At 43.4% G+C, this 16483-nt stretch overlaps 1 protein-coding gene and 1 long non-coding RNA gene across 2 annotated transcripts in view; one reads left to right on the forward strand and one right to left on the reverse strand.

Moving 5' to 3' along the window:
• LOC116917016 overlaps positions 1-14001 on the reverse strand; it is a 28090-nt gene extending 14089 nt beyond the window's left edge. Inside the window, 1 exon segment of the mRNA XM_032922360.2 lies at positions 10527-14001. Coding sequence (XP_032778251.2) covers positions 10527-13349 — 2823 coding nt within the window. The 5' untranslated portion in view covers positions 13350-14001.
• A 224-nt stretch (positions 14002-14225) lies between these two features.
• LOC123470182 lies at positions 14226-14923 on the forward strand. The gene is made up of 3 exons (XR_006643766.1): positions 14226-14373; positions 14440-14492; positions 14550-14923. It is a non-coding gene; the product is annotated as an uncharacterized LOC123470182 (long non-coding RNA).
• Positions 14924-16483: the final 1560 nt, after the last annotated feature.

A 16483-nucleotide genomic window follows, 5' to 3' on the forward strand; every position in this document is an offset into this window, starting at 1 on the left:
CTGCTGATACTGACGCTCTTGTTGCACTATTTCGGCCGGTCAATGGACATATGTCGATGGTCGCTGGACGTTCTTCTAAATCAACGCGCAAGTATCGATAACTGCCGATTTCATTCGGCATAGCGTCTCCAGCCCAAAAAAAAAGCAACAAGCTCAAACACTGGAATAGGTTTCGCACATTTTGTTTTGAAAGACGTGCGAAATTTGAAAAAAAAAAGGAAACTGGGCCAGGTTATGAGCGGATAGTCGACACAGCCAACGCATCCATCAAGCGACGGCCGAGGTAGCGACACTACTGATCCTGTTCTCGACTCACGATGCGTCCCTATAGCGTGAGTCCCAGTACACTTGGATCTCTCCTGCTCCTTTTGCACGCCCGTCCTAACGTACTCCTCCCCAGCTCTTCTACATCCACCTCCGCAGCGCCTATATACGTGCCCTGCTAACCAGCAAACCTCCTAGTGCAGCCAAAGCACTCGAGCTAAAGACTCGCTGCATAGACCTACATTTTTTTTTCTTTTCTTTTCATCCCTTTGCCAATTGATGGAAGCGAGACGCCATCCTTTCACCTGCTCTATCCTCCTCCCACCACCTTCTTTAGGTTCCAGATACAACAAAGCGCATCGCTTCTTCTCCAGAAGCCCTACGTCGCACTTACACCACCCTAGTCATCAACGTTAGAAAAATAACAAATAAAAAATGAAAGAAAGAAAAAAGAAATTCGAAGCGCAGGCGTCTTCGTCAGCTGGTCATTGCGCCAGCGCGCAACGTCGAAGGTATAGCCTCTAAGGGATGGCAATCGCATAGGAATTCCATTTCATCCGTCGGTAATGTAACAACAAAAAAAGAGGCTAGGCTAGTACAATACAAACAAACAAACAAACAAAAAATGTGTGTGGAATGATGACCATTGTCCGGTCAACACAACTACACGCCATTACTTTTCTTGGGCCAACAAAAAATTGAAAAAAAAAGAGAGAAAAGAAAAGAAGAATAGACTGTCGTGCTGTTATTAGTAGCTGACGAATAAGAGAAGCGTATTTTCTAATAGCAGGAAACTTTAGCAACGCATGCAATGAGCAAAGATGTACTATAAGCCATCCCGAAAAGACACCGCATGCCAGGGGAGGGTTCTGACAACAAAGCAAAAGTTAACTTTTTCCGGTGGAAGGGGGCGTGTTTCGATGCGTGGATATAAATCCACAAGAACAACAACTCCCCGACAAGTTTTTTTGTGCTCGTTCAATTTCTTTGACCAAGCTCTGTTTCATCAAGCAGCGGGGCAAGTCTCAAATCACGACTAGATAATAAGACTGCTGTGATCAGTCTATATCAATCCGCGCAGAGGTGGACAGTAACACAACAAACAGAAGATGAAGTTTCCCTTCATTTCTTATGAGCCAAGCGTTGCCCAAAGGTGCTGGTTTATCGCTAACACGTTGACAAGATGAATAACAACCGCAATGGCTACTGGTTGGTGAGTCATTATATTGTGCAGAAAGCAAGTCAGTTTGCATGACTAATGAGCACACGTATTCTTTATGTAAGCCCTATAGGTCATTTCAATCGATTGGTCCTCCCGAAAAGGTCTGACGCAGCACACACAGAAGTGACAATCGCGTTCGGTAGATGCCACAGCGGTGCATCGCATCGCCTTTCTCTCTTTCGTGATGATTGCGTCACAGATACTCGTCGATAAAGGATTGTTCCTTCAGCCGGAATGATTGAGACTAAGGGAGAAAGAGAGACGAACGCGATTGAAAAAGGATAAAGCAGAGCGTGAGGGGCGATCGTTACATTTCGAGGGAGTTTGTTTTTACTTGGATGCCCCCCCTATCCTTTTTTTAGAACTATGCAATACACCACAATAAAACAGAAGAAAATCTTGACGTCAAACAAAAGATGGATTATGTTTTGCAAGCCGGAAAAGAGGATCGTGTTGTACGGACGTAGACTTCCAATCAAGAGCAGAGTCTGAACCGTATCAATCGATCGCGCCAATTTCAAGTGCCAAAATAAATAGACCCTTGGCTATCTACTGGATATATTTGAATTCGTGTCGAATCTCGATTTCTGGGGGCCTCATTTGCCATTGAATAGCAGAAGATTCAAACATTTTGTTTTGTCTTCAATTGAATTGTTGTTTAGTGCGTTCGACGGCCAACTGGATTTTTCAAGCCAAATAAACTGAAGACTTTTCCACGACATGAAAAAAAAATAAAATAAAAAAAAAAATAAATAGATGAACAAAAGAGACCGAAATAATAATAATAAAACAAACAAGAAAACAGAATTAGGTTGAGCTCTTATATCGTTGTGCTGTATCTAACGTGCCCAATGTAGGCCAATGGGTTCTGTGCACAACGGTGCGCACGTAACAGCACGCCAACATGATTTTCTGCTATTCTCGGTGCGTCTTCCTGCCGAATAGCAGCGAAGAATTGAAAGCAAAAAGCCCATCGTTCAGAATGAGAGCCAACAGCCGACATAAACTAGAGGGGAGAAACCATCACGGTGGACTAAAAGTAAAAGACGGAAAGTCGTCTCTCCAGAAATAAAGAACCTGTTCTGTTCCGGCTCAATGGTGATGTCCCAATGGGCTATGCCCCATACAAAATATTAAGGCCGTTGCTGCACACACACGCACAAAAATTTCAGAGAAAAGCAAAACAAAAAAATAGAAATGAAAAAACAAAAAAGAACAGTTTATTATTTAGGACGGCCGACGTGTTAATCAGCGGATACACAAACCAGCTGACCGCACGCGCAATTGGCGTCTAGATGCGTCACACGCCAAGGCTGGTTACAGCAACCAACACCGAAGAGCTGGCCACCATCCATCGGTTGATCGATGCAGTTGCCTTGTGCCCGTTTTGTCCTTCGTCTTGAAAATCATTTTGTTTTGTTTGTTTTTTTCTTTCTATATTTCGTTTCTTTTATTTGCAAGGTTTAGTTATAGTTAACCGTCTATCTATATTAGTTAGCGGAGAAAAGTGCCTTTGGGTAGAGGCAGGGGCACTCGGATTTCACACACATTATCTTTCTCTCCTATTGCTGCTTCGTGCAATTATGAGCCTCGGCGGGAAAGGAGGTGGTGAGTAAGACAAACGAAGGCTGACCCGTCCAGTTTGGGCCTGATTATAATGATGATGGTGATGAAACGTTGTCTTCCGAAAAAAAAACTGTGCGCGCCTCACATTTTCGGCCAATTGGGTTTTGAAAAGAGAAAATCACGACGTTTAAAAAAATGCAAAAGCAAATGGGGCTATACGTATAATAGGGCAAGTAAATAAAAACGTCTGCTGCGCACCTGGAACGAATGCGATTCGTCATTGGACGCATCTTTGGACGTTGTGCGAATAAAACACACTTGAAATATGTTTGGTGGGTTGCATGTGTGTCTATACGTTTTTCCCTAATAGTTTTTGCGCATTCCTTGGCAAGCAAGGCAGTTCCTCTCTCTCTCTACACTATCTCCTAATCGACGCTATTCCTAATATATCCGGCGAGATTGTCTTCCCTTAAAAAAGAGTAGCCAGCCTTTTTTATTTTTTTTCTGCTTGAAGGTTTGTGAGTTATCAGCCGAAAATCTGCCATCAATCAAGCGTTGCAAGCGAAAACAACGGGGGGCTACTTCGTGCTAACCGTGCAAGATGAAACTGTTGGCTTATACTGATATATTGAACTGTGGCCAGACACTATGCCATCCACTACTATCATTACTACTGTAGCGAATTTATTGTTTCGTATATGCTGGAAAGGAAAAAGAAAAAAGAAGATGACGATATGAAGTTCGCTATCGTTGGTAAAGCGCAACTGGGCAACATCAAGCGGGCAGAAGAAGGAAAATTTTCAGATTTATGCGCAGCTGCATTACATCGCTACTATTGCTGCATGCCTCCCGCTGGTATAGACACAAACAACTTGTGATTGAATTGAATCTGATTTCGCCGGGAAAGAGAGAGGTGGAGCGAAAGAGAAAATCAAACGTATATCAGATAGGTTTTGTGTGTGTGTGTGTGTGTGTGTGCGTAAGTAGTCGTAACTGTTTTCTTCTGTCGTGTTTTGCCTCCTCTTATTATCAGATTTCGGAGTGATTGACAGCACAACATTTGACGTTGAGTGCTGTGTATGTGCGTTTGCGTTAAGTGAAGCAGACGGGAAAATGGCACCGTGTGCGTCTAACTATATCGTCTCTCCAATCCGATATGTACAGCAATTTCCTCGTGTCTTTCTTTACCGTATGGCCTGGATTTCCCTGCCTTTTTTCTATCTAAATCATCAAAAGGGAAGAGGGTAGAAATAAAAAAGAAAGATATCCAACAAACTTGTCAGAAGATTGGAGATGCTTTACACACACGACAGGATAGTGCGGACCGCGTGATTCAGTTCGATTGTTGGAGATGTTTTGAAAAAAGCACAAATTTTCACATGGCGGAGAAAGAGGCTTTTCCTCCCCTTCTCTAACCGTCATAACATTTAACAAATGTGTCATGATCACAATCCAACGTGTCGGTCTTATTCCCAGCTAAAGCACATGACTCACTTCTTATACCACGTGTATAAAACCGAACCGATGCGTTTGGATTGGTTTGAATTGAAACGTTCCGCAATTCCGACCGAGAAAAATGAATGGCTCATCTTCTCACGATCATTTGCACGGACCTTTTCTTTCCCTTTTTTTTTTTTTTTTTATTTTTACCAAGAGAAAAACTATCAAATCGTCGTTCGTTTGTTGGCCATTTTTACGAATATATACGTACGATATATACATATATATATATTTTTTTTTAATACCAGTACTTCCTCGTCTTATTTGTGGGAGATGTGAAATAGTTTTACGACACGATTCAATCGGCGGACCAACCCATCTGGACGGCTAGAGTTAACGACCGAATGGGGCGGAAAGACCTCCCATCTCCCAGACATCTACAACGGGCATGAAATGGTATAAGACGAAGGAGAGGGAAAATGACGAAATCAAGCTGATCTCAAGAGATGCAACAATGAAATAAAAATAAAAAAACAACAAACCCACAACGTAGGTAAGAACAAGAAAGAAAGAAAGAAAGAAAAAAGAGGGATTTAAAAGAAAAAAGAAAGAATCCCGTTTGTGTGTATATTAAGAGAAATCACGTCGTAACGCTAGTTTTTATGATGTCAAAAGTAGGGCCCCGTGAAAACTGTTGGCTTGTCGAGCCGAAGAAAATAAAAGAAAGGAAGGAGAAGAACCACACAGAGAGACGCAACAGACAAAATCTTGGGGGGGTTTAGTTTGGCAGTCCAGAAATTTGCTGGAGAGGAAAAACGAGTACCGCTCACGCACGCATAGCGACACATTGGACGATGGGTTGTTGGGACGCGGACATGAAGATGCACCAGACAGAAAGAAAGAGAAACTATAGGAGAAAAGGAAGGGTTCGTTTGAAAATATAAATATTCTTTTGTCAGCTAAAAGGACAGTCGAGGGGCGGATATTGGATTGCCCCGGCCAGACCTTAAGAAAAGGCAGCCGCTCCTCATCGTCAAACGCTCAAAATTAGAAACAGAATATATTCTGCTTTATCATCCGACTGTTGCGGGTTCCTAAAGGAATAAAAAAAATTTGGAGATAAAAAAAGGTCGATCAAAATGGCAACGCGATGACAACTCCATCCGAAGGCAAAAGAAGTATAACTCCACCCATGTTTTGTTTTCACCTTATCACGAAGGATGAAATGAGCTGTTTTCATGTCTTTTATTTTGCAATGAAAAAAAAAAAAAAGAAAAGTGGATTGGCATATAGAGAGGCAACAACGCCCTTCGAAAGAGAAAAAAACAAAACAACAACAACTGAGAAGAGCAAAAATCCCCTCAAGCGAAGGACATTTGAATAAACGCTCCATTAAAAAAAAATGTGCATGGAAATTATGTAGCAACTACGTATATATACTGTAGACTATACATTTCGTTGTTGTTGTTGTCGTGTAAAAAGCTTACGGAAACAAGCTCAATTATATACGTATCTACGTCAAGGCGGTGGTATAGGAGATGGCAATGACACAAATCACGATCAGCCAACTGTGGCGCTAGTGTTGATACACAATACCATCATTTTATTTTTATTTTTTTTTCTTAAATATTGTACACGGCAACGTCGCTATTAGAATGAACCCAGCGAAATATAATATTTCTTTTCTTTCCTTCTTCTGTCCCTTTTGTGTGTACTATTGAATATATTAGTGCGTGTGTATAGACCGCAGCCGAGTTCTTTCTTTTTCTTTTTTTCTGGTCACGGTCGCCGGAGCGCTCCCGAAGACGATGAGAGAGTCCTTCGACCCAACGCAAACCGACAAAGGTTTTTCATTCAAGCTGACAAGGTTATGAGAAAACGGCGGTCACGTAAAGAAAAGAAAAAAAAAAAAAACAGAAAATTGAATAAGACTCAAGAAAAAACCATAGACATCGACTGGCAGTCTTCAATGGTGATCTTTCGTGAAAGAAAACTACAAGTTCTCGTGCATTAAGAGTAACAAGTGGGACTCGGGAACGATAACGAAGGACAACCCAAAAGAAGAGAAACATGTAGACTGTATACGAACACATTCATTTGGGTAAAATGACGAAGGTTATACCATAACTAAAAACAAATAGACTAAGATGCAGGTGTGTTTGCGTTTCTAATTGCTGTGCGAGCGCGCGGTGATGAAAAGGCAATGAAAGAAGAAAGTCTGACCGAGTAACACAAAGTTAATAGGACAAGGCACTTTCGTCTGCCTCTTTTTTTTCGTTGATTTTTATTTGTTGTTTTTTTTTGGCCAAAAATGTCGGGAAAAGAAGAAGAGTGTCATGGAACTCGTTCTGATGTGTTTGCTCGTTCTCCCCCCTTTTTTTTCCGTTGAGACTTGATCCACTATACTCGACTTGCTCAACGACTCTTTAGCAGGCCAGTCTGCACATCCATCTTGCCTTTTCGCCACTCTCTCTCCAGCGTGACGGCATCGTCATGTTCTTCGTTGATTTCCTCTCTCGTCTGCACCTGATTTTCAAGCGGCAACCAGTTGAGGATGTCTGATGATGAGCCCATTTTCTTGTTATTTTTGTAAAATTTTTTTTTTGTTTCCCCTTCTTTCCTACTTGCCACTAGTCTACCATTTACAACTTACTTCTGCAACGGCTACATCGAGGTTAATTGGTCGGGCTCGACCCCGAAAAAAGAAATCGAGTATACTGCGTGAATGCGCTTGTGCATATATATACACGATGGTAGAAAAATAAAAGGGAACAAAGATGAACGTATAGTATAACGAATGCCTTAAAGTGTATCAATTTTCTGCTTGCTGTGAATAACTGTCAGCTCTGCATAGACCGAACCAACACGAACCAATTCGTCATACATCAAGTGGATTAAAAGGAAAGCGCAAGTAGGCTAACGTGTGTGTACACACTTTAAAAGAAGAAAATAGTTGACGTGACATCCGCGAAGCGCTCGGCAAGAAAATAAGAAAAATTGACCTTTTTTCTTTCATTTTTTTTTTTTTTTTTTTTTGTTTGAAATATGTGCCAGAGTTCAATGGACATTAATCATCTACTTTTTTTTTTTTTGTTGTTGTTGTTGAATGATGGTTCAATTCACGAGTAAAATGTCGGGATTTTTCTAGCCATTCGTTGCAATCAAACGGGGGGGAATTTCAATCGGCATGTCAAAGGCGCAACTTTCACCAACGGCAAAGTAAACTCTAAAGAATTCAGGTAAAAAAAAGATAGTTCGATGTATTACATTTTGTGTTACCCTACATTTCGTGATTTCTCCCGGTATAACCTCCGTGTAGATATTTGAAGTAAATGTTTCAAATGAATTCGGGAAATTGGGAATCAAAGACAATGAGGTCGACCGAAACGGGATAACAAAATGCGAACGCTCAACATGCGAGCAAGAAAAGAGGATTTCATTTCGATCATTTGGAACTCTTATTCGATATTCCGTACATGCGAAAGACATCGATTCAGCAACGGAAAGAATCTCCTCAGCATGAGATTCCCATGATATAATGCGCATCGATTTGTTCTCTTTCGTGGTTTCGTTTATTTCTTCCTCATTTGTTTTTTTTCACACGCAAATTTGATTAGAATCAAAGTTATTTTTAAGTTTTCTACTTAAAGACTTGTAAAAGAAAAAAATAAATAAAAATTAAGCTCAAACCGAAACAATGGTTATAGTGTATATCAAGATGGGGCGCTAAGGGGATTTATACGAAGAACCGGATGTTAATCAGAATTGTCGGTTTTGCGTTCAGCGCTCTCACGCTCTATACCCTCGAACGCGAGGGACTGTTGGCTGCCATCGTCTTCCACTGGTTGCGCTCGCTAACCATGCGTTACTTAACACTGTTGTGTAGCATTTCGTTTCTCTTTCTCATTGTTGTTGTTCTCTTTATGTATGTATAGTGGCCTTATTACACACACACCTTATTGCGTTTGCCGGAGTGATGAGACGAATTTCGTGAGCCCTCGAAAACAGCATTTCTTTCTCTTGTTTATGTTTTCCTTTTGTTATTGCTGTCGATTGCGGCACAAATGTATATACACTTTACTGATAAACAGTCTCAACATCTTTTCAACGTATAACGTTCCAAATGCCGAATGGGTGACTCATCCGGGAGCTCCGGTGTTTCGACGGTTGTATAAAGAAAAGTTTGTTTTTTCGTTGTTTTTTTTTGTTTTAAATACTAACTCGAAATACACAGACAGCCAGAAACAAAAACGAAAAAATCGATGTATACGAAAACAGGTAAGAGCAGACAACAATGACAATGTGGCAATGACAATGTTGCCGTGCAACGTGACAACACTGCAACAACCTGAAAAAAAAAGCGGTGGCCAATAGTTTCCTATACCGGTTACGGATGCAACAATTGTCTGCTGTTGTCTATCGACTACCTGATCCTTCCTCTCTTCCCCTCCCCCTACTCCTTGTCTATATATCTAATCTATTACGTACTCCCTTCCGGACCGGATGTCCTCCCCCCTTCCCAAAACAAAACATGTCACCTATTGTTACAGCAGACAGAGACATGGAGACTGGCTATATGTATTTGACCTTGTTTCAATCAAAGATTTTTCTTTTTCAATTCAAACAGTTTTGAAAAAATGTGTTTCGAAATATGAAATACGTTTTGATTTGGCCCACCTTTGTGCTTGAAGCGCGGGGCTTTCTCTCTTTGAAATGAATGATAGAATGATAGTGAAAATGAACGTGCCTCACACAAATCAAGACATTGACTTGGAGCGATCAAAATGTTTTTTAAAAAAACTAAACAAAAGAAGAAGACGAAATTCAAATGACGAAGATTGTGTCATTGGGATGTCGCGCTTCGTGGCCGACGAAAGAAGACGTAAAAGAAATGACTGGAAAATATCAAACAAAAAAAGATGCGCATAATAAGTCATAAACCATAACAATTTCGAAGAAGAAAAGAGAAAACAAAGAGAACCAACATCAGCAAGCGTTGACCTCTTGGCTTCTTCATTTTCAAATCTTTGGACACAGCTGTTGTTGTTTGTTTTGTTTGTTTTTTTTCTACTGCCGTCGATGTCCTTCCTCTCCCATCCCCTACCAACTAGGTGATTGACTAATTGATGAAGTCAAGATTGTCGTTCGACAACAAAAGGAAAGAAAAAGAGGAAACAAAAAAAAACCATCGCCGTGAGATTTTTGTTTTGTTTTTTCAAAGCAACAAGTGCGACTGGATTGTGTGTGACTGAAAACAGCCACACACTTCATTAAGGCTTGGGAAAAAGGAACAAGTCGCCCCGTAATCTTCCTCTATATACCGTGTTTGGAACGCGAGATCCTCTCATTATTCGATTGAATAAACAAACGACCAAGGAAAAAAACAAAAGAAAAAGGAGGGACTAATCGAATAAAAACACAACAAACGCTTAAAGTTAATTGGGAAAGATGCGCACGGCTGCTTAAATATCCCGCGGTTTCACGCAAACATTAGGCGGCTATAACGAGCATCGAAATCCCGCACTTGTTTTCATTTGCCAGTTGCTGGGCATTTAAATGCTAAGCCCATTTGAAAAAAAAAAGAACCCAAGGAAAAAAAAAACAGGAGAGGAACGATATATTTAAAAAAAGAAAAACAAAAGGACCTCAAAACACGCATTGGATCGCTTCCGCCCAGTGGCTGTGAGTTCTGTTTCATGCGTTTACTTCACACGCGTTCATCTTTAATTCCACCTCTTCATTTGATGCGTTTCCCAGCTCAATTTGGGATTTTTTGTTTTTAAAATAAAATCAACTAAAAAATGTTGGTGAGCCGGTTGCAAAAAAAAACAAACAAAACAAAACCAAAAATTGCCTGTTCCAACGAGCGTAACTAGTCGAACATTGACGGTCATCAGCGACATTGGTCCGATGAACGCGAAAAAGCAACCCCCCTCCTCCCCCCGCCACGTCAAAAAAAGCCATAAAAAAAAAAAGAAACAAAAACTGAGAAAGAAGGAAAAAAAAAAAAAAAGGGCCGAAATAAAACAAGGACCTTGCGAAGTGGTGGCGGTTTAGCGGTCGATTGTTGCTGGTGCTGGAAAGAGGCATCTCGCCGGATGGCTGAATTATTATTCTTTGCTGCGTGTCCGAATATAGCGGGCAACTGGCGCATTTGCTGCTGGAAACGTTGCTGCTGCAGCTGGTACTTGTGATGAAGTTGTTGTTGTTGCTGTTGCTGTTGCTTCTGGCGATGCAATTGAAGCGGAGGGAAGACGTGCGGTGGAGGTGGCCGAGACGGCGGCTGCGGGGCCGCAAATAAAGACGGCGGCATGGGGGCCCTCAGTTGGTAGGTGCCCGATGCGTTCATGCTGGCCGTAACGCGGCAAAGGCCACATCCGCAGTCGAGCAGAGCGGCTGGCGGCGGCAGCCAGTCGTGCCAGTAGACGGGATCTGGATTGCTGTTGCCAGTTGGCATCGACCTTTTGATACCAAGAGCAGCTGCGCCTGCGCGGGCTGTCACAGCAACGGCGCTCCGATGACGGATCAGGTCGGGAGCGCGGGAAAGGTCATCGTCGTCATCGTCTTCTTCTTCATCCACTTCCTCCTCTTCCTGATCGCTGGTGCGAGAGCGCCAATTGTGGCCGCTTGCCGGCGGCTGCGGCGAATCAGCTTCCGGAATGATTGCCGACGACGAGCAGGAGAAGACCTTGAGCTGGTGCTGCTGTTGCTGGGCCCTCTGATTCCACGGCTTGCGTTGCCAGGCTTCCTGGCGCTGGATGAACGTCGGCAGACGTTGCAGCTTGACGCGGACGCGATTCTTGCCTGCGCCGGGGCCGTTTTCGCGGTCGCCGCGGTGCGTTTCAGACGAATCGTCGGGAGAAATGTCGGGAGGGCTGTAGTCGGCGTCGGCGGGCGGCGGCGGCCTGGGCAAACTCTCGAAACTGTCGCAATAGACGAGCTGCGATTGCGATTGCGAATGGCTGATCGAATGGGACGTCTTGCGGTGGTGGTGGCGGCGCGACTCGTCGTCCGACGTGATCAGATAGTCGTCCAGCGATTCGTACGACGGGCACGATATCAAGCGCTGCTGCTGCTGTTGCTGGCCGTGCTGGCCGATAGCTAATGAGGTATGCGATTGCGCTTTCATCGGATGCAAATGATGGTACAAATGCGAATCGCTCAAATCCTCCCAACTGACTGTGGCGTAATCGCGCTCGATTTCCAAGAAGCTGGTCGACCCTCCGATGCCTTGGCCAGCACCCATCCAACCGCTCTTCGATTTGTTCCTCCTCTTGTGTTGCTGATCGAGCATCTCGCCGTAGACGGAGCCGCTGGCCGGATAGCAGCTTCGGGGATGGTCGATGGTGCTGCTGCCATCGTCGTAGGCTTTGGCATCGTTCAAATCGGGCAAAACGATCAAACTCTGCCATCGTCTCTCGGCTGATTTGAATGTCGGGGCTGACGTGGGCTGACGACCCACCTGAACGGTGGTAACGGCCAGCGATTTCGGCCCGCCGGAAGAAATGTGCCATTTGCTGGTCGTCGGCTTCCTACTGTTGGGCAATGTCGAGGAGGAAGTCGACGACGACGACGAAGAGAGGACTGAACCCGTCTGCGGGTGATCGCCCACCGTGGGAGACGATTGCTGTTGAGAAGAAGGCTGGACGACGATGCGATTGCGCTCGCCTAAGCGTGGCAATTGGACCGAGCGGCGGGGTGCCGGCCCTGCTGTCGTTACGTCGGCCGTGCCTACTGCCGTCGCCGGATCGTCTACCGCAGCCACACTTTTCCCAGCTGAAGTTGTTGATGTTGTTGTTGTTGTTTCTGTTGCTTTTGCTGCCGGCAGGCGATCGTTTTTCTCCATCGATTCCCAACCGTAATCGTCGTCACCTGTTGCAGCTGCTCTTTGCGTGGAATGCTCGTAAAGCGTCGCCTCCGTCCCCGACTCTCGTCCGTTCTCCATCTCGTGATGGCCGTCGACGTTCAACGGCTGGTGGCCGGGCTCGTCCTTGGCCGGTCGCTTACTCGCAGCGTTTGGCGATTCCTTTTTCGCATGCGGATCAGCCGCTGATTGTTGCTGTTCGGACGGATGATGCGACTGGCTATTGCGGCGGGCAGCCGCTAGCCAAGACGGGTAGAGAATCGACGCGCTTTTGCGCAGCATTTTGCGCACTTTTCCTTCGCTGGCGGCCGAAACTGGCGCCCCGTCCCCGTTCTGCGACGCGTCCATGAAACTCTTCGAGCGGCCCATCTTCTTGACCGCGTTCTCCTTCGTCGGCTGCTTCGACGCTCCGTTCTCGACCGCCCACGGATCGTACGTGACTTCTTCTTCCTCTTGGAATTTGAGCGACTTCGATGGTTTGCCAGCGCTCGTCTGCTTCGACTGGGCCAAATCGGGCCGATCCAGGAATGAAACGGCTCGTCTCAGCGGTTGCGAGTTGTTGCCTACCGTTGGTTGCTGTTTCTTCATAGCTCCGCTGCCGCCCCCTTGCGTGCCTCCCGGTGCTGGGGGTAGTGGCAACATCGGCGGATGACTGCGCAATGAGCCTGCTTGCTGCGGATGGCCGCGCAACGAGCCGGGCTCTTGTTGATGGCTGGCCCACAGATGCGCTTGAGGTTGGACCAGGTGAGGTTGCGATGAGCGAAACAGGTATTTGTTATTAGACGACTTGTCCTCGGGTGGATCACGATGACCGTCGAATACCGGAGCGAAAGAAGAGTGATGAGATTGCGGTCCAACGACACGAACGGGGGGCATCCGCCATCCGCCGCCAGGCCCGTGACTCATCGGACCGGTCAGGACATAGCGGTTGGCAAGGTGATCGGATCGCAAGGAAGGCGGAACAACTTTGCCTTCACGTACGCGAAACGCCATGTCGTTAATGTTTGGTTTTCTTCTTTTTTCTTTTCCTTTTGTCTTTCTTGTTTCTATTTTGTGCTTCTTTTGTTTGTTATAGATTGCGTGACTGAACCCGAACGCACGAACAAAATCAACAATTTTTTGCCCTTTTTTTTTCTTATTTTTTTTTTACTGGCCAGTTCCGCTCGTTAGCGCACAATCAAGGAAAGACAAAAAAATAAAAAAAAATAAAAACAATCGAAAATTCCCTATGATTCTTCACCATCAGACCAAACCGTAGGACTCATTTTTTTTTTTCCCCGGAACAAGAACTTTGTAGTTTCGTCAACGTTTCAATTTCATCGGTGAATCGATTCACTTTCACGACGATTGTTTCTTTTTTCCAAATTTCTTCTTCTACGTAAAGAAGAACTGGAAATTAACAAACGAAGGACGAAACGTTTGAGGGATACACACACACGAACACACACACACAACGCACAGATTTGTCCTTCGTGAAAAAAAATAATAAGAAGAAGATGATGAGTCCCAAATGAAAAAGAAAAACAACAGTCGCGCTAGACCTGGATGTTGTATTTCAAAACTACTCCGACCGCCGAAGAGATGTTGACTGTTGAGCCGTTGGCTCTCAACTGTCTGCCTCTTTTGCAACTACTTTCGGCTATACACTGGGAAAAACTACCTGTACACACTGGCCGCCAGTTTCTCCTTTCCTCCACCCCTTTTTTTTTTCTTTCTTGTTTTTTTTCCCTTATACCATTCGGTTTGTCTGTATATGTGTGTGTGCTGCTGGAGAAAAAGAAATAAAGTGGGTGTTTCGGGCTCCTCCCCTATTGCCACAAGCAGAAATAAAAAAGCACACGGCCAGACTTTGGTCGGCAGACTCACTCGACAGTTGGAGTCGCTACGTAATGCACAGAGAGTTCGTTCATTCTGCCCCATGAAAACCTGTTGCAATGTTTTTTTTTTTTGGAATCCAGATGAGATTGCGATGGAAAAGAAAATAATAATTAGCGGCACCCAGTAAATCTGAGATTATGTAAGAGACGCACCCCCGTTTCTATTAATGAATTTTTTTTTAAATTTTTAACCTTTCTCTCTGCAGAGGCCGCAGCGGGGATGTAGGGCAAAACAGGCTTGCTGACATCCACATAATAAGTTGATGTTGATGTTTTCTTTTTTTTTTTTTGTACTAATGTATGTGAATTCGTATAGGTAAAAATAATTCGATTTTGAAAGGTTCGTGTAGACGAATGATTCGCTTTGTCATCATCGGATAGAGCCAACTCACAGCCGGATAGAAATAGAAAAACAAAAAACAAGGACAGTTGAACAAAAGCAGCAGACAGAAGAAAGAAGAAAAAAAGGCAAAATAAAACAGTCATCAATTTAAGAAAAGTTTTTGTTTTTATTTGTTTTAAATACCAGGACGGCTCTCTCTCTCTCTCTCTCTCTTTACAAGAGCCAAGAAGTTTTTTTTTTTTCTTTTTGCTTTTTGTGGTATTTAATACCCACAGTTTCCACATAAACAACAAATAATCTGTCAGACAGTTGGGTCTACGTCCGGCATGTCTTTTTATTTTGTTTTTTCTGGTCGCAACGCAAAGGCGGCGCTAAGAACGTGAAAAACGGAGAAACTTGAGGAAGACGAAAAACAGGAATGGCACCCGACATTGGGCCAGTCTTTTAACGATCGTTGTTTTTTGTTTTTTTTCTGTCTTTTTAATTTATATTATGTTTCTCTTACGAGATGGGAGGCAAGGTTTTTCTTGTTGAAAAGGCGAAAAGAAAAACAAAAAACAAAACAAAAAATTACTAAAAATAAAGGTGGAACGTTAACAGTAGGAGAAACGTGTAAAGAAAAACCGGAAGAACTGCTTACACCAACAGCCCGTGGCCGTTTTAAAGACAAATTCTTTTTTTTTCTTTTATTAAAAGCTGAAAACTAGGAGCTAAAGAAACAAAAGAAGAAGAGACGAGTTCACCGACCGGCTACGTGGTTGTGTTTTTTTTCACCAGGTCGAGGTCCGATCAAACTGGTCTTTTCATTTCTAAATTTCTAAATCTCTCGTCAGTCACCAGGTTCGTGATGGTCATAACAAGAAAATTATTCACTAAAAAAAACTAAAAGGGTTAGATGTGACATGGGTTCCAGTGACGGGTAAAAGAAAAAGAAAAAAAAAATTATAATAATAATTCTGAAACAAATTAGAAAATGGAATGGTTCCAAAATGGATAGTGGTTGAAACGAGAATGAAGAAGAGGAGAAAATGACGCGGTCGGGGACGTCTCATCGCGCTCCAGTTGGCTGTTTATGCCTCCGCGTGTGACGTGCTATTGAAACTCCACCTTGTACCTTGTTTGACTATATCGCGCATCAAATGTCAGCCAAAGAGAGAAGAAGGAAGAAGATCTGGAACGCAGCAGTTTCCAAAACAACTTTCATGGGGGGGCAACGCCATATGTATAGGAAATAACCGCATTTTGTACACGCGTGCTCGCCCAAGAGTTGACACTTTTCACTGACCAGAATGACTCCCTTTTATTTTTTTTGTGATCGTGCTCTTTTCTGTTTCACACGCAGGAGCACGACGATCAGAAAGAGAAAAAAAAAAAGTCCGGTTGACACACGCGTGCAGTTTGGCCGAAACAGAGGAAACTAATTAAAAAAATGATCTGATGGGAAAATCGAACAGTAAAAACATTCCGATCAGGTACACACACACACACACACACGAATAATGAACATAAAAAAATGGTTAACAGTCACGCAGAGCTATGGGATACGAGTGTAACTGTGTACGGGTTGGAAACATCAAGATTCTAACCGCATTTTAAAATACACGTTGCATTTTTTTACAAAAATGTTTAATTTTTTTTTGGTTTTTGTTCGCCTTAATTTATTATGCTGACGGGGTGGAGACGTTGAAAGAAAAAAAAAAGGAGTACGTGCGTATTGTTGCCAACGATATTTGAAAAAAGAAAAGAAACGACAAACAAATGACAAGATGAATGACTATACGATCGTGGAATTCATCGTTCCGTTATGTACGAGTCTCCGCCCCCACTGCGGAAAAATTAAATAAAAAAAAAAAAAAAAAAAAGAAAACGATATGCACACAAACAAATATTGGTTGTATTCTTTCTTT

This window comes from Daphnia magna, linkage group LG2, assembly GCF_020631705.1.
Source record: "Daphnia magna isolate NIES linkage group LG2, ASM2063170v1.1, whole genome shotgun sequence".
Classification (NCBI taxonomy): Eukaryota; Metazoa; Arthropoda; class Branchiopoda; order Diplostraca; family Daphniidae; genus Daphnia; species Daphnia magna.